The sequence below is a fragment of the Neovison vison genome, chromosome 11, assembly GCF_020171115.1.
Source record: "Neovison vison isolate M4711 chromosome 11, ASM_NN_V1, whole genome shotgun sequence".
NCBI lineage: Eukaryota > Metazoa > Chordata > Mammalia > Carnivora > Mustelidae > Neogale > Neogale vison.
In genome coordinates this window covers 62,200,568-62,224,701 of record NC_058101.1, presented here as the reverse complement: position 1 = coordinate 62,224,701, position 24,134 = coordinate 62,200,568, and the positions used below count along the sequence as shown (strand labels likewise).

Genomic DNA, 24,134 nt, shown 5'->3' with positions numbered 1-24,134 from the left:
GGCATCTGATCCTATCCAAGTTCAGGGTGATGGTTTTGAGAACTGGTTCTGGAGTAATTTATTTACAGAAAAGGAAGAAAAGCCCCAGCCTGCAGATGGGGATCACAGGAAGGATGAAGTGAAGGCACGTAGCCCCTAGCATGATGTCCAGCACACAGTAGGCACTCAGTAAATCTCAGTGCCTCTCTCTGATGGGTCAGAAACAGAATGTTTCTAGTCGTACTCATTGGGTTTGTTCACACCAGCAGTCTCAACTCTGACAGGCCCCTCCAAGTCTTTCTGACCGCATGCCTTGCTGGGCTAACCTATCCTCCGTGCCCTCCGTCTGGCTGCAGCAAGCGCTGCCCACCGCCTCGACACAGAGCTTCTGCAAGCCCTGATGGGGCCATGGTCACTTCTCTTTTAGGTTCAAAAAAGGCACTTCCCCCAGAGAATCTTTAGGAAGCCAGAAAACTCTGAATCAAAGCTGCAGGCTTCTGAGCTTCACTCAGCTGGGGACCTGAGAGGCTGGAGTGGGCCCTGGGTGGCAGCCACCATCTAGAACTCACAGACACCAATAGCCCCAGGCCTGGAAAGTTCCCTCCTCCCATCGCCTGCTGCTCTGCCAGCCCTGATTCAATCCAAACCAAAGCAAACCAAACCATGACTCACAACTCCCAATTTAAACAATGTAGCAGCGTCTTACACTAGAGGAAAATTAAGAACCATCAGAGACCCACATTCGGAGGATGGGACAGCCAAGGACGCTATGGTATATACTACGCGAGATCCTGGCGATGGGGGATTTTCAAAAACATGGAAAAATGCTTATAATATAGATATTAAGCCCCCCCCAAAAGATTTAAAATAGCAGATGTGGATGCTCTTTGGAAAACAGAATATATTTAGAAAAAAGGCTTAAAAATAACCTTTAGGTGAGGCTAAGGTTGTGACTCTCTTTTTCAGGTACAAGCTACTATACTACCAGCTCATCAGCCTCCCCGCTTCAGGCTCCTTCACTTGTGCAATGGGATTATTATCTCAGTGTCTACAATGTGGGCTGCCGTATAAATGAGAAATACAGAAAGTGAGTCATAGCAGTAGTTTTATTATTAAATTATTGAATTTGTGCCATTTGCTTTTGCTAATGGAAGTTGTTTGGCTTACAAAACTACTGAGACAAGGTGGGGGTGGGGGAGAGGAGAGAGAGAAGAAAGAAAGAAAGGAAAACAAAAGAGAAAGACCTTGAGATATAAAAATCAAAGGCAGTCTTGTTCCACACTTAAATTAACCAGAGATAAACTACTTCATCAAAATAATTGCCAGTTGTTCTTGTAATGACAAATGCACGGGTCCTCCTGTTACCTCAGCTGTCTCCCAAGCCCCAGCACACCTCTCGATTTGCCCGTCCAGCACCAGTGTCTTTGACAGGATCCACACTCATCACACTCTGCCAGGTTCCCCGAGAGCAGACCTGGGGCCCCACGGAGGAGCCCTGCCCTGTGTCTTGTTTCCCTCATGATGCTGGGGCTCCCAGAGGTGGGATGGGATTAATTGAAAGGGCCAGAACTCACTTCTGGGTTCTCTGCCTGCTGGTTCACTGGAATCCTTCCTTTGACTGGCATCTCACATTTGCAGCTAATTGGGGCAGCTCTGCTCTTGCAGAGAGATGATTTATTTTTATCCCCACTTGTTTACCTGCCTTTAGGGGAGACAAAAAGGATGAAATACACCATTTCGGCTGGTAACTCATAGGGAGTCAAATAAAGTGTTCTGCTGAAACCTTTGGCTTAAATACAGCGGCCCCTCCAATCTACCCGGCGTGCATTCCAAGATGTCCAGCGGATGCCTGAGATCGCAGAGAGAACTGAACCCTAGATCTATTATGTTTTCTCTTCTAGCTATATACCCATACTTAGGACGAAGTTTAATTTCTAGATTAGGCACGGTAAGAGATTAACAGTAGCAATAATGAAGCTGAACAATTTTAATGATACACGGTAATGAAAGTTATGTGAATGCAGCCCCTCTCTCTCTCACTCATGATGCCTTCAGTATTGTACTCGAGTTTCTTTTTTTCGTGACAACGTGCGGTGTAATAAAATGCCTGGGTGGGGAGATGAGGTGTGGTGAGCGACAGAGGCACCAGGATATAGCATCAGACCCCTCCTGACCTTGGAAGATACGTCAGAGGGGAGATCATCTGCTTGCAGGACACAGCTGATGGAGGGCAACTGACATCATGGAAAGTGGACCCACAGATAAGTGTGTGGGGGGTTGCTGTACTGACACCGGGGTCGGGGAGGTCAAACTGTCTCCAGTCCCAACAGAAGAACAAACATCACCAACTCAGAAATCAATGGAATGGTGAGTAGTTCATTATAAAAGCCTAACCATTCACTTTCTTTTGTTGGATTCTGGTTTTGTTTCAATTAAGTCGTAATTGACAAGGCATGGGCATGGGGTAGTAAGTTAGAACCCAAAGTTCTCCTTTTCATTCTTCCTTTCTCACTCCTTCCTGCTGTCATTCACAGATTCATTTAACAAACGTCTTTGAGTATTTTCATGTTGAGAACATACATATGTACAACATACATCACATGTATACAGTTGGATAATTAAGAATTTGGCTGGCCTTTGTCCCTGCACTTGGAAAATAGCCTCTAAACCCTTGGGATTTCCTGAGTGATAGGAGTGTCTTTGTTATTCATGGTGGGCTGATTAGCCTTCACCTGGAAATTGACGCAGATGAGGCAACTCAGGTAAGGGGCTGACCCCACTGGAAAGACCAAGCAGGTGATTAGAGGCTTGGGGCTTCACACCAGGTGATATTAGCCCTACCTCCAAGAAGAGAAGGTGACCTGGGCATTGACTCCATCAATCATGCCTATGGAAGGAAACCCCAGTAATAACTCTAGACACAGAGTCTTGGGTGACTACCTCTGGGGTACAGTACTCTGTGCGAACTGTTATACATCCCCCTACCGGGAGGCTCATGCATCCTACCTCTGCAGAGAGAAGACCAGAATCTTATTGTTTCAAACCCCCGGACTTCACCCTATGTATCTCTTCTTTTGGCTGGTTCTGATTTGTCTCCTGTTGGCTATCATAAAACTTGTTGTTATAGCTTTCCTGAGTGCTGTGCACTGTTTGAGCAGCTTATCAAAACTGAGAGAGTAGTGGGAACTCCCCAGTTTGCAAGAAGGATGACCAGTCCTGGGATCCTCGAGCTTGCAGCTGGTGTCTGACATGAAGCCAGTCTTTAGAGAACTGTGCTCTTAACTTCGAACTTGGCCTACCTCTGGGTAGTCAGCGTCTGAAGTCATCACAAACCTTTGCTCCAGGAGCTCCCCTGGGTATGACCAAGATTCTGTGGAATGACACTTGGACCTGTAGAATCTTGTCTGCTGTTTCAGGCACTTGCCTGAACTACAGGCCAGGAATGGGCAAACTAGTGTCAGGTGTTCACTCTCCATCCTTGGAATCCGGCCTTTAGTGTCCCTCCTGCCCACCTTCCTGTCTGTTCTCCCAGCCTCAGCAGTCCCTATTTGCTTTCTCATTTCCATTGTAACCCATGGTTCCTATCCAACACACTCATTTAGCTCAACATTGGTCCTTCTTAGAGACTTTTTTTTTTTAAATATTTGATTTATTTATTTGTCAGAGAGAGAGAGTAAGAGAGCACGAGCAGGGGGAGCAGCAGGCAGAGGGAGAAGCAGGCTCCTCACTGAGCAGGGAGCCCAATGCAGGACTCAATCCTAGGACCCTGGGATCATGACCTGAGCCAAAGGCAGCCACTTAACTGACTGAGCCACCCAGGTATCCCTTGGGAACTATTCTTAATGTCCACCCCAGTGATCTTTCTGCTTGAGGCTGGCCCCTCTCCCAGGCCCCTTGCATGTGCCTGTGGTTTCATCCTGCTATCCCTCCCCTCTTCCCCAGATGCTCCTCTGGTTTGGCTGCAGCTGAGTCCCATCACCTTTGGCTCTACCCTCATCTTTGTGGGACTTCTTAAGACTAGAGCGTGGGCTCTGTATTGTCCACTCAGGCTCAAACCTTGCATTTCTTCAGAAGACTGCTTCCAGAATCTTCCTGTAGGCTCTCAGGACAGTATCCATGAGCAAGAGGAATTTTCACTCATGCTCTGAGTTGACACCACACCTCACCCAAGACACAGTTCTGCCTTCTCAAGTATGGGCACCTACCTTAGCTCCCAGCAACAACCCCATGAACCCAGAAACCCCCATCTTGCCTCTAAACACCCTCATCCAGCCTTCAATGGCCTCTCAGATGGGAACCCGAAAATCAGGCACCCTTAGGCACCAAGGGAAAACCTCCCACCACAACTTTGGCAGCCCCAGACTACTGTAGCAGTACTAATGAAGCAGACCTCGGGCAAGCAGTATTCTTCTACTAAAGGTCAAGGCTTAAAATGGTACAGACCTGAGGCCATTCGCCAGATTACATATTGGCATCTTGAGTTTGCATGCATGACTGCTTGAAAATTTCAGGCATCACCTTACATTTGATTGGTGTGTAAATTAGCCCTGGATTATGCACAGCCTTTTACAAAGGCATGGAATGGTTTAGTTAGGTAGGTAGGTGGGTGGTGGATGATAGATAGTTAGAAAGATAAGTAAGTAGATTGATGGAAGACAGGTAAAATAGGAGACAGGTAAGTAGATAGAGAAAAAGAGAAGTGGCTGGCTGGCTGGCTGGAGGAATGAATGGCTAGACTGACAGGTATAACTATGCCTATTAGAATTAGTCATTGTAGGGGCACCTGGGTGGCTCAGTGGGTTAAAGCCTCTGCCTTCGGCTCAGGTCATGATCCCAGGGTCCTGGGATCGAGTCCCACATCGGGCTCTCTGCTCAGCGGGGAGCCTGCTTCCTCCTCTCTCTCTGCCTGCCTCTCTGCCTACTTGTGATCTCTGTCAAATGAATAAATGAAATCTTTAAAAAAAAAAAAAAGAATTAGTCATTGTAAAGAGAAAAGACGAAGGCTTAGATAAGTAGCAATAAATGGACATGGGAAAAAATATCAAGAAATGTAACATCTATGGGAAAACTCATGGGTTAATTGCTCATAAACCCAGCCAGCTCTCTGAGAGTCTAATGAACCCAGCATCTACAGGAGTCTCGCTCTTTTCCTAGAATCTCGAGTACAGTTTAGCAAACAATGGCCCAGTTGGCTAAATCTGGCCTACTGCCTGCTTCGGTAAATAAAGTTTTCCTGGAACACAGCCTTGCCCATTCATTTATTATCTCATGCTGCTTTCTCACTTCTAAGACAGAACGGAGTAGTTGGGATGAAGACCTTGTAGCCTACTAAGCCAAAAGTCTGCACAATCCCCAGCAGATCAGCTGGTGGAGCAGAAAAAAGAGAAATTTCAGAAGTAGACAGACCTGAGTTCACGTCCCCGTCTGTGTGAATGGGGCTGAGGCAGCCCTAGAACTTTTATGTAGGACAGTAGGCAATTCTGTTGAGGATGAGGAGTTCTAGGGGACTTGTCTTGGAACTGCATTTACACATAAAGAACTTTCAAAAAATCTTAAATGTGTACATTTACTCATGACTCAGCAGATATTCATTATAAAGGCTGACTGTATGACAGACCTTTTCGGGGTAAAGACTGTGTCTGCATGGAGCTTAAATTCTAAAATAAAGGGAAGGACAGAAAAGAAGCAAATAAATATATAATATCAGATGTCTCTGAGAAGGGGACATTTGATCAGAGGTCAGAAGCCATCAAAGGACAGAGCATAGGCATGTGTAGGAAACAGCAAATGCCAAGGGGCTAAGGTACCAAGGTGCATGTGTGTTTGAGGGAGGCAGTGGGGGGCAGGTGAGTGTGAATGAGCAGGTGCAATGAGGGAACATGCCAGCGGTGAGGGCAAAGTGCTCACTAGGCAGCAGACCCCTGGGTGTGCGGACTGCCCCAGTCTGGGAGGGCTTCTAGGTGGGCTGGCTGGCTCTGGAAGGTTTTAAGCTCAAGCAACAATATGATCTGCTTCTGTCAAGGATCCCTCTGGCCTTTGGGTTCAGGATAAATTGTAGGAGCCACTGCGAAAACAGGAAAACCAAGCAAAAGACCCCACAGTGGGCCAGGCTAGACTGCCTTGAAGGGTAGCTGTTGGAGTCTTTAGTCATGGCGGTGGACACACTGCCCCCAGCTCAGAAACTCTGAAGGTTCTGTGGCTGCAGACAGGAAAGACTTCTGTCTAGCTCATGTAGTGCCTAGCATCTGCCGAACAGTTCTCTGACATCTTGTACCTGTGCCATCTGGGGGAAGAAAGAGCTGAGGAACCTTCTGGAATGTCTTCAAGGGCTTGGCATCAAGTGGCTTATATTCACTTCTGCTCACATCCCATTGTTCAAAACTGGCCAAGGGACCCCTCATGGATGTGTACGGCTTGTGGATGTTCCTTTCCAAATGGGGCATGGACACGATGTACATTCGAGAATGGTTGTTTTGAAGGGAAACCAATGGAAACTTAGGGAGTGGGGCTTAAAGAGCCTCCCAATCTACCCCAGGAACTTGGACACATTAACTTCCCTGGGACTCAGGTTCCTCATCTATGAAAGGGGGTGAGTCATGGCATCCTCACAGGACTGTAATGAGAATGAAGTCTGATGCCCTATAGACTGACCCTAACACAGACAGGCGTGGTCAGTGCTCATAGTGGAATCATTTCCATTATCAGCATCCCAGATGGTTTCCAAATACCTGGGGAGAGAGAAGCACTGAACATTTGGGCAGCTGCGGCTGGCCAGTGGCCAGAGCCAATGTCTGCTACTGTGTACATTATTCAAGTTGTGAAATTCTGCCCTACCTGGTGGTACACAGCCAGGGGGAGCTATGTGCTCCCCCTGACCACCACCTGCACCCCAATTATCCTACCACTGAGGAGGCAAAGCTGGTTAGCATGGGCCTCGGGGCCTTGTGTCATTACTAAACCAGCATCCCTCCATGTGGGTCAGTGTCCTCACTGTGACTTATTTTCATCAGCACCTCCTGCGGCAGCCTCTGTCTGCCATCTCTGCAGGCAGACACTTTCCCACCCCAATATCTGCATCTCGTGCAAACGGGGATCACTTTCTCCCTCCACAATGCCAGAGCCCTGATGCAGATTGGCCCCCACACAAGAAATACATCAAGGCCCTTCCCATGTGCATTAAGTCACACTCTGGGATCTCTGTCCTCATCCTGGGTTCTTGGACACGGGAGCTGCCCACTCACCCCTCCCCATGCCCATTGCAAAGGGCAGAGAGTGTAAAGCCATCCCTGGACACGGGCTGAGCTCCTCTACCAGGCTTCTTTTGTTCCAACAGTCACTAACTAGGGGTTTGTCACTGCCCCACACCCCTGCCAAAGTACCTGCGTGCAGGGGCTGGGGTCTCTTGCTTATGGTGGTTCCCACCCTTGGAGGGCCTCCCAGGCTGAGCCTTGGTCTTAGTTCTGCTCTGGCACCCAAAGGCTGGTCAGTGCTAGCTTATGCTCCTGTTCTAGCCCCTGCAATCCTCCTTGGGCTGGCCTAGCCGCCTTCCCAGCTTCCTCCCCATCCACCCCTCAGATCCAGCCATCTAGCACTCCAGCTCATCCCCATTCCCAGAAAGCTCTATACTCTCCCTCAAGCCAAGGCTTGGTTTCCTGCCCTCCCCAGATAGAAGAATGTCCTTCTCTGACCCTGGGTTCATGTCTCTGTGCAGCATATCTTGTCACTGCTTCTGGTCTTGAGGACAAGGACATGTGTCCTTTTGTCTTGCCACCCCTCAAGACTTAACGACATCTTACATGCAAGGTAAACACCCAGCACAGGTACAGGGAATTTACTGCCTACCTATCCTCTCTGTGTTTGAGTAGCAATATGACAGAAACATGAAGTGTTAGGTAGGATCCATGGCACACCTTCAGACAGAGCACAAGAGGGGATTCCTGACCCTAAGACCCTGTGGGAATGGGGAAGGGGGTTTGGGGGCTGGCCTGGCCAATACGAAAGGAGTCCTTCACTTCTCTTTTGGTTCATGCTGGCCAGGTTTAGAGCTCCCTCCGAGGACAGCCCCTGGGAAGTAGGGGACAAGGGCAGGAGTCAGGCCCTTGTAGGTCCCTAGTAGTGCAATCCCAATACCATCAGAATCAGTCCCCAAAACTCCAGAGTTGCCATAAATAAAGTCCACACAGCCATTCAAGTAGTGGGTGTCACAGGTAAATAGCCCATTGTGTTCTTCATGGGTCCTCTTGGCCTTTCCCAGAATCATCCTTTGCCTTAGTTTATCATCCCTAGGCTCCCCCATTGCTGGACTTCTGGGGACTGGTAATAGTGGACAGTGAAGAGGTCAAAATGTCATGGGCCTCGGAGTTAGATAGATTTGAGCACGAATCTCAGCTCTGCTACCTCCTACTTGTGTGACCTTGAGCAAGTGCTTAAACTCTAAGTCTCTGTTTCCTCATCCATGACGTGGTATGAAATGTCAATTACTAACTTCTGTGGACTGAATGGTAATCTCCCTGAGTTCATATGCTTAAGCTCTGCCCCACAGTGTGAATGTGTCTGGAGCTTGAGCTTTGGGGAGGTGATTAAGGTTGGATGAAGTCCCAAGGATGGGGCCTTCATGGCTGGGTTAGTACTTTTGTTAGAAGAGACATCAGCGAACTTGCTTGTTTACTGTCTCTACCACATGGGGACATGGTGAGAAGGTGGAGATCTGTGAGCCAGAAGGAAGGCTCTCATCAGGAATCGACCATGTCAGCACCCTTACCTAAGAGCTCCAACCTCCATAACCATGAGAAATAGATGTCAGTTGTTTGAGCTTCCCAGCCTGTGATATTTTTTATAGCCGCTGAGCAGACTAATACATTAGCATGTCTATGAGATATCTATGTACCCAGCATGCAGCATTTTATTACAGGAATGACAGGCTAGTGATCAACTCTGTGTCCTCCCTCAATGTTGGAGAGTGGAGTTTGGGAAGCAGTTAGAGGTGACCTTTCCCAGTCCCTTGTATCTAGGCAGGCTGGGCACTGCATTGCATTTAGGGCTCTCTTGGTCCCTCTAAAATATGTATAATGAGCCATGGTCCCCACAGCCTGAGACCACCAGGCTGAAAATGCATCACACTGTCACAATGACTCAACAGTTTGCTGGGCACACTAGCCACAAAAGTACAGCCACAACATTCCAAACAAGACTTCTCATGGTGTGAATCTGGCTGGTACAGAAAAGGACCTGCCCCCAAGAGAAGTAATTTTACCTGAGCTTAATCTACCTGCTGGAATTTTATCAGAGCCTAACCTACGTTGGTGAAGGGAAATACCCAATGCCACTTCCTCCAACCATCCTCATAGGGCAAAAGAAATACCCATCTCCAGCCCTCTCCAGCCATTCTGTCCCAGCTAAGGAGGGAGTGAGCAGAACCTGAGAGGCCCTGGTGAAATTCATGGTCCAGGGTCACCAGAGGACCAAAAGACTGAGACCTTATCATAAGACTGCAACATGCTTCTTCTCCCTTCATGCCTTATATTACTAAAGGTCTGTTTACTGAAGTTCCTTTTGCCCAATACATCATTTCATCTTTCAAAAAAATTACAAGATGTACTAAAAGATAAAAATCAGTTTGAAGAGAGTAAACAAGGATCAGAGCCAGAGTCAGATATAGCAGGAATATTGGACTTATCAGACCAGAAATTTTTTTAATTGGTTAATAAGCTCAGGGCTTAATTGGAAAAAAGTAGACAGCTTGTAAGAACAGATGAACAATGTAAGCACAGAGATGGCTATCTATGAAAGAATCAAAAAGAAATGGTAGAGATCAAAAACACTGTATCAGAAGGGGCACTTGGGTGACTTGGTTGGTTAAGCATCTGACTCTGGTTTTGGCACAGGTCACCATCTCAAGGTCATGAGATCAAGCCCTGCATCAGGCTCCATGCTCAGTGTGGAGTCTACATGTCCATCTCCCTCTGTTCCTCACCTTGCTCATTCTCTCTCTCTTTCTCTCATAATTAAATAAAATCTTTTTTAAAACAAACAAAAACACTATAACAAATGAAGAATGGACTGAAAAAAAAACATAGAGAAAAAAGACTGAAGGAAAAAAAGATAGAATAGAATACGCAAGAACTGTGGGGAAACTACAAAAGGTGTAATATATACACAGTAGGAATACCCAGAAGGAGAAGGGAGAGAGGTGGGAAAGGAGGAAATATTTGAGGCAATAATGACTGAGAATTTCCTCAAATTAATATCAGACACTAAACCACAGATCCAGGAAGCTTAGAAAACACCAAACAGTATAAAACAAACAAATAAACAAAACAAAACAGAACAAAAGTTGCACCCAGCATATCATATTCAAACTTTAGAAAATCAAAGATTTAAAAAAACTCTTGAAAGAATCCAGATGAAAAATTACCTACAGCAGACAAAAGATAGAATCTACACCCCAACTTCTCCTCAGAAACCATGCAAGAAGAGAGTAAAATAAAATACTCAAAATGCTGAGAGAAAAAAACAACCAACCAACCTAGAATTCCATACCTTGCAAAATTATCCTTTAAAAGTGAATAAGAAGTTGAGACTTTTTTCAGACAAATATTGAGGAAATTTGTTGCCAGTAGATCTGCCTTGCAAAAAAACATCAGAAGAAGTTTTGAGAGAAGTAACCTGAGATTGCTCAGAAACTCAGATTTCCATAAAGAGAGGAGCATAGGAGAAAGAATAAATAAAGGCAAAATGAGAACTTTTTTTCTTATTTTGTTAAGACTTATTTATTTACTTGAGGCAGGCAGGAGCACGGGGAGAAGCAGGGAGAATCTCAAGCTGACTCCTGGTAGAGCACAGAGCCTGATACAAGGCTTGATCTCAAGATCCAGAGATCATAACCTAAGCTGAAACCAAGAGTCACGTGCTTAACCAACTGAACTACAAGGCCCCCTTTTTTCTTATCCTTAATCTAATGGATAACAGTTTGTTCAAGATAATAACAACAGCAATGTATTTGATTATCTATATAATATGCTTATGTGCAAGTGAAATGAATAACACAATTAGAAATATTTTGTTATTTGTTATTATAAAATACTAACATTACCAGTGAAGTAAGATAGTATTATTTTTAAGTAGTTGAAAATGTATATTGTAGATTCTCGGGCAACCGCTAAAGAAAGTTTAAAAAAGAGAGAGATAAATTGATATGCTAGGAAAAGAGAAAACAGAGCCATGTAAAATACTCAGTTAAAACCACAAAAGGCAGAAGAAGTATGGAAGACAAAAACAGGAACAAAGAAAAAGAGCAACAAATAAAAATCAGTAACAGATATATAGATATTAATCCAACTATATCAATAATCACCTTAAGTGCCAGTGGACTAAATATGGCAATTAAAAGACAGATTGTCAGAGTAGATAAAAAAACAAGGCCGAGCTGTATGTTTTCTACAAGAAACACACTTAATATATAAAGACATATACAAATTAAAAGTGCAGGGAGGGAGAAAGATATACTGTGCTGACATGAATCAAAGGAAAGTTGTAATAACTATATTAATTTCAAACAGGAAGTACATTGGCTAGGAGAGTTAATGGGGAAAAAGAGGGGCATCAGATACTGATAAAAGGACAAATGCTCCAAGAAAATATAACAAGGCTTAATGTATATGAGCCTAACAACAGAGCATGCAAATACATAAAGCAAAAGCTAACAAAACTGTAAGAAAAAATAGATGAACTAGTATTATAGTTGGAAACTGAAACACTCCTCTGTCAGAAATGGACAGCTCCAGCAGGCAGAAAATCAGTGAGGGGATAACTAAACTCAACCATCAACCAATGGGATACAATGGTCATCTATAGTCTACTTCCTCCAACAACAGTATACATTCTTCTCAGGCTCACATGGACATTCAGCAAGACAGACCACATTCTGTGCCATAAAACAAACTATCAAATTTAAAAGAATAGGGGCACCTGGGTGGCTCAGAGGGTTAAAGCCTCTGCCTTCAGCTCGGGTCATGATCCCAGGGTCCTGGGATCGAGCCCCGCATCGGGCTCTCTGCTCAGCAGGGAGCCTGCTTCCTCCTCTCTCTCTCTCTCTGCCTGCCTCTCTGCCTACTTGTGATCTCTGTCTGTCAAATAAATAAATAAAATCTTTTAAAAAAATTTAAAAGAATATAAATCATACACTGTGTGTGGTCTCAGACCATAATGGAATAAACTAGAAATCAGTAACAGAATATAGCTGCAAAATCCCAAAATACTTACAAGATTAAACAACACCCCTCTTAATAACACATGGATCAAAGAAGAAATCTCAAGAGAAATTCTACAGTAACTTGATTTAAAAGAAAATGAAAATATAACTCATCAGAATTTGTGGGATGCAGCAAAAGTACTATTTGGAAGGAAATGTATAGCATTGAATAAATATATTAGAAAAGATGAAAAACTTAAAATCAGTAAGTTTCCATCTTGGAAGACTAGAAAAAGAAGAGCAAGTTAAATCCAAAGTAAGCATCATTCTGGAAGTCCTAGCTAATGCAATGAGACAATAAGAGGAAACAAAAAATACACATATTGAGAAAGACAAAATAAAACTGTCTTTGTTCACAGATGACACAGTCATCTACATAGAAAATTTGAAAGAACTGACCAAAAAAAATTCCTGGAACTAAGCAGTGATTGATTGTAGCACAGTTGCAAGATAACAGGATTAATATATAAAAGTCAATTTCTTTCCTATATACCAGAAATGAAAAAAAATGGAATTTTAAATCAAAACACTACCAATAATATTAGCACTAAAGAAAATGAAACCCTTAGGTAGAAAGCTAATGAGTTGTGTGGATATCAACAAACTGATTCTAAAGTTTATATGGAGAAGAAAAGACCCAGAATAGCCAACTCAACATTGAAGGAGAACAAAGGTGGAGGACTGACGCCATCCTACTTTGGCTTTTGATAAAGCTACAGTATTCAAGACAGCATGGTATTGCTGAAAGAACAGACAAATAAGTCAATAGAACAGAACAGAGAGTCCAGAAATAGACCCACGTTAATATAGTGAACTGATCTTTGCAAAAGAACAAAGGCAATACCATAGAGCAAAGGTGGTCTTTTCAATAAACGTTGCTGGGGGGCACCTGGGTGACTCAGTGGGTTAGGCTGCTGCCTTCGGCTCAGGTCATACCCAGGGTCCTGGGATCGAGCCCCACATCAGGCTCTTTGCTCAGCAGGGAGCCTGCTTCCTCCTCTCTCTCTCTGCTTGTCTCTCTGCCTACTTGTGATCTCTGTCTGTCAAATAAATAAAAAAATCTTTAAAAAAAAATAGGGGGGGTGGGAGGTTGGGGTACCAGGTGGTGGGTATTATAGAGGGCACGGCTTGCATGGAGCACTGGGTGTGGTGAAAAAATAATGAATACTGTTTTTCTGAAAATAAATAAATTGGAAAAAATATATAAATAAATAAATAAATAAATAAACGTTGCTGGAACAATAGACACACACACACACACACACACACACAGAATCCAAACACAGACTTCATACCCTTCATAAAAATTAACTCAAAATAGGACACAGACATAAATGTAAAACACAAAACCATAAAACTCCTAAAACAACCTAGAAGAAAATCTAGAAGACTTTGGGCATGGTGGTGACTTTTTAGAGACAACCCTAAAGGCACAATCCATGAAAGAAATCGTTGATGAGCTGGACTTCAATGAAATTAAAAACTTCTGCTCCTGGAAAGATAATGTCAAGAGACTGAGAAGACAAGCCACAGCCTGTGAGAAAATACTTGCAAAAGACGCATCTGATAAAGAACTGTTGTCCAAAATACGTGATAAACTCTTAAAACTCAACCATAACAACACAAACAATCTGATTAAAGAATGGGCAAAAATCTGAACAGAAATCTCACCAAAGTAGATACACAGATGGCAAATAAACATATGATGACAAAAGGTATTCAACATCATATGTCATTAGGGAATTACAATTAAAACAATGAGACACCAGGACATGCCTATTAGATTTTCTCAAATCCAAAGCACTAAGGACACCAAATGGGGAGTAATGGGAACCTTCATCCGTTGCTTCTGGGAATGCAAAACAGTGTGGTCACTTAGGGATGTGATTTGTCAGTTTCTTAGAAAACTAAACATATTCTTCCATATGATTCAGCAGCCATGCTCCTTGGTATTGACCCAAGTGGATAGAAAACTTCTGTCTACACAAAAACCTATGCATGGATGTTTACAGCAACTTGATTTATTGTTGTCAAAACTTAGATGTCATCAAGAAGTCCTTCCAGAGGTGAGTGGCTCAAGACACGGGTCCATCCGTACAGTGAAGTATTATTCAGCGTTAAAAAACAAATGAGTTTTCAAGCCATGTACAGACATGGAGGAAGGATACCTAAATGCATAATCCTGAGTGAAAGAAGCCAGTCTGAAAAGGCCACATACTGTATGACTCCAACTGTGTGACATTCTGGAAAAGCAAAGTTATGAAGGCAGTGGTTGCCAGGGGGTTAATAGGGAGAGAAAAAGAAATAGGGAGAACAGAGGATTTCTAGGGCAGAGAGGCCGTTTTTGTAAGACACCACAATGGTGAGTACCTGTCATTCCACATTTTGTCAAAACTCCTGGAATACACAACACCAGGAGTGAACCTTAAATGTAACCCCTGGACTTTGGGGGATGAAGATGAATTGAGGCAGGTTCACTGACGACAGCAAATGCACCTCTCTAGGGAAGATTAGTGGTAGACGGGGAGCCATATGCTGTGGGGACAAGGGATATGGGCAGATTCTCTGTACTTTCCACTCAATTTTACCATGAACTGCCTTAAAACTGCTCTAAAAAATAAAGTTTATTAATTAAAAACAAGTTTTAAATGGATGAATAACAGAATTGTTCCTTCCTCCTGTTCCCACAGTTGGAGCGTGAACTTGTGTTTTTCCACCTACATCACTTCAAGGTTCAAGTTTCACAGGGCCTCTTGCTCCACAAAACATGAGGGCAAAGGTTTTCCACCCTCTGCTGGAGTTTCTGTTGAACTGTCAAGATAAAGCAAGAATGTCAACTTCTAATCTTCTTTTTTTTTTTTTTTAAGATTTTATTTGTTTATTTGTCAGAGAGAGAGAGAGAGAGCACGAGGGAGCGAGGGCACAAGCAGGCAGAGGCGGAGAGAAGCAGGCTCCCTGCTGAGCAAGGAGCCTAATGAGGGACTTGATCCCAGGACCCTAGGATCATGACCTGAGTCAAAGGCAGTGGCTTAACTGACTGAGCCACCCAGTCATCCCTCCAATCTTCTTTTAAATACAAGTATGGGCAACTCAGATCCCCATGTCAGAATGACATCACAATGACAAAGTCAAAGCTGCTGCAAAAGTTCAGGGAGGCCATCTAGGCCTCTGGCTTTCAAATTGGTGTTAGCCTCAGAATCCAGTTTTCAAATGAACTTGCCTAGAAACCCCAAAATGTACAAGAGTTAACAGAGTTAAAAAAAAAAATCAGAACTATCTAGACTCATGATTCTAACACGTTTCATTTCCTAAAACATTCATTATTTGTTCCAGCTCATCAACTGAGAAATACAATAGACATCCTTCCTATATTATTGTCCACATAGTTGGTGACAACCTGAACAGGACGTGTTCAGTAGCGTGATTTGGAAACCTTCCCCTTCCTTTCCATATGTAGACACATTGGCAAAGATGTAATGATGTAATTATTTTTGACTATGTTATAAAACTTTTCAAATGCATAGAAAGTAAGGAAAGAAAATAATGAACATCCACATCTATATTTCATGGTTGTTAATTATTTTTCTATATTACTGTTATGTATATAGGAAGTGATTTTTTTTTTTTTTGGTCTGATTTGCACAAACCAGCTATAAAAGATGTTGCGGGACTGTTGAAGGACTTCTGAATTTTAAAAAGACACCTCTATGAAGTCCAGGGCTCCTGGGTACACTTTGAGACCCATGGTCCAGCCTCCCTTTCATTTTGCACAGGGGATGCTGGGGACCAAACAAGGAAAATCCCAAAAAGCTTCCAGGAAGATCCATAGCCTGGCTTCAGTCTGACACTTTAGTTCCTGCCTTAGGCTCCCCCAAAGAGCATCCTGCACTCCAACTGCATCACACTTGCTTTCCTGCAAATATTTCACAGATCTCAAGCCTCTGTGCCTTTGCTCTACCTTTAAGACAAAGCTGAGGCATCACCTTCTCCAGGAAGCCTTCTATTACCCTTCGTCCACTCTTCCCTCAAGGGTGGAGGAGGATGAAGCAGAAGCCAGCACCCCCTGGACTGGGTAGCATCCAGACCTAATAGTCTAGGTAGGCAGAACCAAAATAAACCTGCAAACCCGCAGGGAGGTGTGAGGAGGACCTGGGGAACTGTGCCTGTAAAAGGATATTCTAAAAGGGAAGTATTCCTAAGAGAGCCCCTCAAAATGGGGTGGGGAGGATACTGAGGAAGCAGGGCCCACAGCTCCTGTTTCAACTCTGAGAACACCATGAACTTTTGACTTTTGTCCGTTATGACTTGCCAATTGCACATTGGCCGCCGCTTGGAAGACCTTCTCTACTACGTGATGAGCTAGAGATAATTTAACACCCGTTAACTACAGAGCCAGTCCTGCATCCGGTGGTCAGTTAAGTTCTGTCCACAATTCCTTTGAAACAAGTTGCCCAGCCCTGTGGGTTTTGCCTCTATAAGCCTGCACTTCCCATTGCAGTTCCAAGCACAATCACAATCTCGGTGCTCTCTGTGCCTCCCACGTTGCAAACCCTAAGGCTCCAAATTAACACATTTGGTTGCTTTACAGCTTCTTCTTCTTGACTGACATACCTAATGTCTTGATTCCAGATGAAAACAAAAGCCAAAAATGGATCTTAACCAACAGACACCCAAGTGACCTCTAGCTGTGATTAAAGGCCATAAACACAAAAAGAACATCAGGAAAACATCTATGCATAAGGTCTCTCCGTGACTCCTTGGATTCCGTGCCTACGAATAAGACCCTCCGGATCAGCCCCTGAGACCTCCGAAGACCCCTCTCCTTGCCCTGCACTCTCCCAGGACACTCTAGCAAGGAACTGAACCCCTTGTGTTGTGACATTGTCTGTTTCTGGGTCTCTTATCTCCCCCTCGAGGTGCAGGCTGGTCTCACTCTCTCTATCTTTCTCCTAGATCCTCTGGCAAAGGTCTGGCACAGAAACAGGCCTGCAAAGGTTTGCCAGGAGCTAGCACCGGAAGATTTCCACGCGGCCACAGCGCCCTCTGTTGGGCCAATCCCACAGTCGTGGGGCACTCACCGGAGTGGGGGCGTTCACCACCGACAGGTTGTACCCGTAGAGAAAGGATGAGCCAAAGGCGCCCACGAGAGAGGCCACAATGAGTGAGCAGGACCAGTCCTGGGAAAGAAGACAGAACGTCAGATCTGGCAGTTGGGCACAGAACTAGGGCCCACAAGACATACTTCAGCTGTTCCCTTGTCTGGAGAGGCGGCCCCAGAGAATTCCCGGGGCCGAGGGAGACGGCAGGCAGCTGAGTTGCTGGTCCAGGTCTGCCTGTGCTGGCAGGTGTCCTGGAGGAGTTCTGTCAGCCCCCTGAGCTCTGTTTGCTTCTGACTGCTGCAACAGGTCAGTGACTTGCAGACCTAACGTCCTTAGCAGGTGCTCTGTATGTAGCCACATACTATTATTTCTGCTGAATTTGGCCACTTTCTGAAACAAATAGGAGCAAAAAAGCAAAGCCAGATTCAGCCGTCAGTAGTAGCTGCTGATGCTTACAAAAGGTATGGGACAGGCATTGTTTTGGGTATTTTCTCTTGGAACCCTTTGATCAGTGCTGTTTGATCCTGATGTCCTAGGTGAGCGAGCAGGCACAGAGGTGTCTGTGGTGTCTGGGATGGGGGCTGGAGCCCAAGTCACCTCCCGCTGCACCAAGGGGCCTCTCCCCCACTGCCTTTCTGTCTGGGCACAGTGTCTAGGGGTCTGAGGCTTCTCACAGCTGTGCAGGGACACACACGTTCGCATGCACACACACCCACACACACCCACACACACACACCTGCACGTGCTGGTCCAGACTCAGCTGTCCATCTACAGGCCACTGTGAGTGCCCCTGGCCAAGGACCTGCAGAGACAGACATGGCTCAGCCTGGAGGATGAGGCCTCTGCCTTCAGGTGATCCTGTCGCTTGGCCTCACCTAAGGATGGTCACAATCAGGACAGGGCCCTGGAGTGGAAACATCTGGGCCCCTTGGCCAAAGCTGACCAGCTGGCAGGAGCTGGAGGCGGGAGGGTTTGCCATCGGAAGCTGGCCAGAGGAACATGGGCCAGTCTCCAGATGGAGGGGACCCACATGCTCTGGGAAGCTACTTTCTCTGCATTCCGGGAACGCATGTGCACGTCTCAAACCAGTCCCTGTTAAAGCTCCAGGAATATTGTGGCAAACAAAAGAGACAAGGTCCACAGTTCCGGGAACTGTGCCCAACAAATACCTTTTGGAAGGGAACGCAGGACCCCAATTCTCTGCTCTGCCCATCCCAGTAGTCTCCTCTAGCACAGGATGCAATGCTGGACATTCTGACCACTCAGCTGTGGGAACCAGAGTCAGTTTCTTGACCTTTCTGGATCTCAGTTTGTCCAGCTGGAAAATGGATCTAACTGGTAGGTGGTTGAGGACTCGTTGTGTTGCTGGATAAGGATGTTTAGAACGTTGTATATACACAGGGAGGGTTCCAAAAAGCTGCTTACACTTTCTGCTTTCCCTCTCGTCCAGCCACACAGAATGGCTGTTGCTCAGGTCAGGTGCCAAGGTCTCTCTTGGCCGGGCCCGTGTGGCTACATATACCCAGAATTCTCCTTTCTTAAGACTTTTGTATCCAAGACCCATGACCAGTGTCCTCTTCCCCAAAAGCTCATTGGACATGTTGACATTTCTCTATGATTCAACTCTGTCCTATCCTGTGCTCTGCCACTTAGCTCTGTAACCTTGGACCAGTTATATAGCTGCTCTGTGACTCAGGGTTCGTATCTGAACATGGGATGATAGCAGACCTCACCTTCTGGGCTGTTATGCTGAGTTAACACTGTGCCCACGAGCATTAGCAGCAGAGGCTAGACAGTGGGCAAGGGTCTTACTTTCTGAAGGTGGAGGTCTTGCTTCCAGGATCCAAGCCTGTTACAGAGAAGGTCTTCAGGAAATGCTAGTAATTGGATGGAGGTGAGAAAGGGGGTTCATAAGCCACCAGGAAGGACATTGCCAGGTGTGGGGCCAGAATCTTTTCCTACAGTAAGGGGAGGCCTGAACTGCATGGAACAGAAAAGATGGATGGAACAGAATTGCATTTTGGACAAAACATCCATCCTCCATAGTCCCTTATCCTCCGGGTCTAGGCTCAGATGTTACTCCTTCTGACTCCCTGGGCTGTCCTGGGTGCCTTATGTCCCTGGGCCTCCTTGCTTCCAGCCCTGATCACTGGCTCCTTGTCTGCACCCATTGGAAGATAGAGAAGGGCAGGTGGGAACCTCTCCCTGGGCCCCTGTCCTCGCTTGGCCAGCCGGTACCCACCCCCTCTCATCACCAGCCCCAGGGACAGAGGGTACCAAGTGCAGGGGCGGGAAGGGAAACGTGGATGCCACCCAGCACCCGTGAGGCAGTTCTCTGCTGTGGCCTCATTTCATGAGCACAGCCACGTTGCCAGAGGAAATCACAGCTCCAGAGTAGGAGCTCCATGGCCAAGGTCATGGGGACCAGGATGCCAGCACCCACAGCAGGTTTCTACAACCCAGGGCCCCAAGCCTTCCAGGCAGTGGAGGGAGGAAACACAGCCGCCCACACGGGGCCTCTGAGCCCCGTGGCACAGTCCAGAGACTAGTTTCTACGTTTACCTTTCTCGTCCTCCTGCCTGGTGTCCCTCTCCGGGTGCGGCCACGCTCAGCAGCCCCTGTGTGAGCCCAGGCCCGGGAGTCCATGCTCCTCTGGCCACAGGCCGTGCCAGGGCATCTCTGAGCAGGAGGCAGAGTCCACAAGGGGGCGGGGACCCAGCAGGAAATGCAGCAGTCTGTCTTGTCTGAACAGGAAACGGGCACCGTGGGCTTTCCCCCCGTTCCCAGTCATAGCAGCAATCCAAGAGTCCTGGAAGGGAAACTTGCCTTCTCAGGGATCACCACCGAGGGCATGGATTTTTCTTTTGGCACCTTTGATTTTCCCTCCCAATCACGTGCAGCGAGAGAGCACTGGGCATGAAGCCAGTGTACCTCCCCAGGGATAGGGACAGAAAAGAACATCACTGGTGGCCGTGGAAGCCTGGTGAGGTCTCAAACCTGTCCCTCTAACTGTGTTCTTAGCCAAGTCACTCTGCTCCTCTGAGCTACAGCGTTTATGAGTGCAAAACAGAAGACTGATCCTGCTTGAACAGTCTGTCTGGTAGCAATTCTGAGGCTCAGATGGAAAACGCATCGTGCTGGATGTGGGCATGACTGCCCTGCTGTTCTCCAACAGATGGGGAGGCTCTGGGTCTGGAAGAAAAGGGATCTGCCCCTTGGTCATTACTCTGTCCTGTTCACTCAGCGTTGGCTCAGGGAAGACCTCTTTCTCCCCCAACCTGTGCTGGTTCAGGGAAAGCATGAAGGAGGCAAGACCCCTCCCTGCATACTCGACGGCACAAGAATTAATTCATCACGTTCACAATTTGCCCCAGATGTCAGAGAAGGACCTTTTATCATGACAGGTTTGGGACAGCCTACCTTGGCCATTTGCTCCCACAGGCAGAAGGCAGAAACCGAGGCCGGCTGGCAAAGGCATGTTTGGGGAACGAAGAACCCCTCAAGGGCCAGGGAGGCATCAAGTCCACCAAGAGACAAAAAGCAAGCAAACTAGGTTCAGTGCATCAGCTGGATCATTGAAGACTCTCTGGAAGAGGTGATTCCTGAGTAATATGCAGGGGGAATATGCAGGCAGAGGAAGGGTGGGGGTTGGGAGAGCATGAGCCAAAACCCACAGGCATAGATGCCCTGGGGTACGGGGGGAAGCAGAGTCATTGAGCATGACTGGGTCCTGAGGTATCAGAGGGGCGGGGAAGGGGCAGGCCAGCTGCCTCCCCGTGTCTTGGGGGACGGCACGCTGTGCTGTCCTGATGGGGACTTCATGTTCATCCTCGTTTCCTCCTCCCCTCCTTAGCTCAGGCCCTTCTGCATGTTCTCCCTGGCTTCCTCATCGCTAACAGGGGGTCTCGCCTGATCTCGCTAAAACTCAAACTGAATCAGGTGATGGCCCCCACCCTCGACATTTAAAATTGTTCTATGCTTTCCCATTGCGGTTGAAAACTCAGTAGGCCCCAGGCCCCAGGAGGTCAACACAAATACACAACTACAGTTGAGTGTAAAGGGGGGGTCCTCTGGTGTCTGGGAGGCTTCCAGAGTCAGCAAGCATCAAAGGCCCTGCCCGCCAAGCACAGCCTGTCTGCAGACCAGCAGTGGGATCCCAGTGTGGCCTCAAGCCCCTGTCAGAGAGATCCCAGTACACCTCTCCTGCCTCAGCCTCCCTGATTCAAGACCTGCTGATTCTCAGCTCTGTCCCAGGCCAGCAGCCAGAGGAGATCCAGATCCCAGGGCTGGAAGGAGACCAGTTGTCTGAGCTTGCACAAGGCACTGCTCACGATCCTAAGACTGGACCTGCACAGACTTCGCTTTCCCTTTTGGTCCCGCAGCCTGGAGGCGGTGCTTGGCCTGAAGAGGTCCTCTTATTGGTGGAGTTGGCCATCCATAACTTCTTTCCTTGGCCTGCCCCCGAAACCAGCCCAGAGGCAAGCAGCCAGGTCCAAAGTCACACACCTGAGAGCAGAGCAGCTCAAGTTCCAGGCCAGCCTCCCACTCCTCAGAGAGCGGTCTTCCCCTTAACTGCACTGCCTTCCTTGAGGCAGGTGAGCACTCTCCAATTCCCAGGGCTTTTCAGGGTGACAAAGCGAATAGCCCTATTTCCTGGGAAACCTTGGTGAAGGTGACAGGAGCTGTCCCTTCCTGTTGCCACAACTTAGTGGCCTAAAACCCAGACATGAGTGGCGCATTGTCTGGGTTTGAGCCTCTGTTCAACCACTTAGGATTGGTGAGCCCAGGCACAGGTCCCTCAGCCTCCCTGTGGGACAGTGTCCCTGTCTGTAACATGGGCATAACAGTGTTCACCTCATAGACTTGTGGAAGATTCCATGAGTTTATACTTGAAAAGCCTGCCCGACTGTGGAAGCTAAAACAGCAGCTGGCTTACAGCAAGGCTACGATGAATACTCATTAGTACTGAAACCACTTTGTCCCCAGATGACATGCTCTATCCGGACCCCAACGCTCTCACTCTTTTCTCACTGTTTTCTAACCAAGTACCATCCTACCTGCTCTGCGTAGAAAGGTCTGGGTCCCTATAGGAAATTAGTTGTCCTCTGCGGTAAATGGGGAGGTCTGGGCCAAGTTGATGTCACCGGACAATTGCTAAGACCTGTTCCAGTCCTCGAGATGGGTCTCTTGGGGGCAAACATGATGCATTGCACCTCCCTAGACCCCATGGCCGTTAACCAGGATTTCCCATAACCCAAGCAACCCTGTCCTGCCCTTCACGGAACGTGTGTTCCAAATGTGTTCATGCCCATGATGTCACCAGTCCTCCGGCAGCCATCGGAGGAGGGGCTAGGCGGATGCACAGGAGGAGGTGACGTTTGGGAGACCTGGTGCCATTCCCAGATTTGCTCAGCCCACGGCGTCACGTTGGGAAAATTAACCCTATCAAGGATATGACCATTAGACAGATGCTCCCAGGTGTGCTGGGGCTGGGGCCCAATCGACCTCGTCTGACGCTGATTCCTGCAAGCACATACCCATCCACCATTTTTTATCGAGTACCCACTCCTGCCAGCTTCTCCTGGCCCTTGCTCAGACTTGTCCTCTGACTACCCATAACTTTGCTCATCTGTCGGCACTCTGCTCTCTTAGCAGCTCCCCTCGAAACTCCGCTGGGCCTCTCTCTGTCCCTCCGTGTTCCATGTGCTGCTCACAGCTACACTGGCCATGTCCATCCTTGCTTACAAGCATCAGTCCTCACGTGTGCCTTTCCCTCTGGCCCAGAGCTCACCAAGGGCAGACGCTGTCTGTGTCTCTTGTGAGGTGAACTGTGTCCCCCTGCCCGAATTCATCAGGTGAGCTGTTCTCCCCCAGCCCCTCAGACGGCGAATGAATTGGGGGGCAGGGTCTTTAAAGAGGAGAGTGAGGTAAAATGAGGTAACTAGGATAGACCCTAATCCGAGATTACGGGTGTCTTTATAAGAAGAGCTTGGGACACAAACACATATAGAAGGAAGTCCCTGTAAGGACGTGAGGAGAACATGGCCGTCAATATGCCAGGACAGGGGCCTTGAAGGAACCAACCCTGCCAGCATCCTTGACCTCAGACTCCAGCCTCCAGGCCCGTGAGAAAGCGTATCGCTCTTGTTTAAGCCCCCAGCCTGTGGTGAGGTCCTGGAGGCCTGAGTGGGCTAATCCAGTGTCCTGAGCCTCTTTGGATTCCCAGTTTTCTTCCCACCTCACTCAGGGAAGGGGCCAAGTAGATATTTTCTGGAACTGAACTCAGACTGTCTGTCCTCTGCATGATGTCCTGAAGCCAGAAAGTCTGCTTGGACAAGATGAAAATTCTCTGCCAGGAAAGGCCAGGAAAGGGAAAGAAGGGGGAGTTTTTCCATGGACTGTCGTTTGAGCAGAATGACTGAGATGACTGTACCACTTCCTACGTGACACCAAATGCCTAGACAGGAAAGCCTTGACCCCACCTCACATGAGTACATACTTGGAGGGAATGGCCGTTGATCTAACGTGACTCTGCCACGTCCCTGGAGGACCTGTGGGGGGTAGCTGGGCTCTCCCTAGGCCTCTGTTTCACACCTGGAGGTGGGGACAGTCACTCTCCACCTGCCAGTGCCACACTTCCCTGGCAGTTTGATAAATACACCTGTGTGGCTCTTTGTCCGGCTAAATAAGGTTTATTAAAAATCTGGACGTATTTTCTTCTGAGTCCTGGTTGCTTCTGCCACTATCGCAGGAGATGAGGCACAAAGGAACCAGGGTTCAAGACCGCTCCCCCTCAAACCAGGTAC

At 47.1% G+C, this 24,134-nt stretch overlaps 1 protein-coding gene across 1 annotated transcript in view; it reads right to left on the bottom strand.

Annotated features, from left to right (window-relative positions):
- Positions 1 to 19,992, bottom strand: part of SLC2A9 (solute carrier family 2 member 9) — a 206,051-nt gene extending 186,059 nt beyond the window's left edge. Inside the window, 2 exon segments of the mRNA XM_044226192.1 lie at positions 17,308 to 17,406; positions 19,891 to 19,992. Coding sequence (XP_044082127.1) covers positions 17,308 to 17,406; positions 19,891 to 19,974 — 183 coding nt within the window. The 5' untranslated portion in view covers positions 19,975 to 19,992.
- Between the last annotated feature and the right edge of the window lie 4,142 nt (positions 19,993 to 24,134).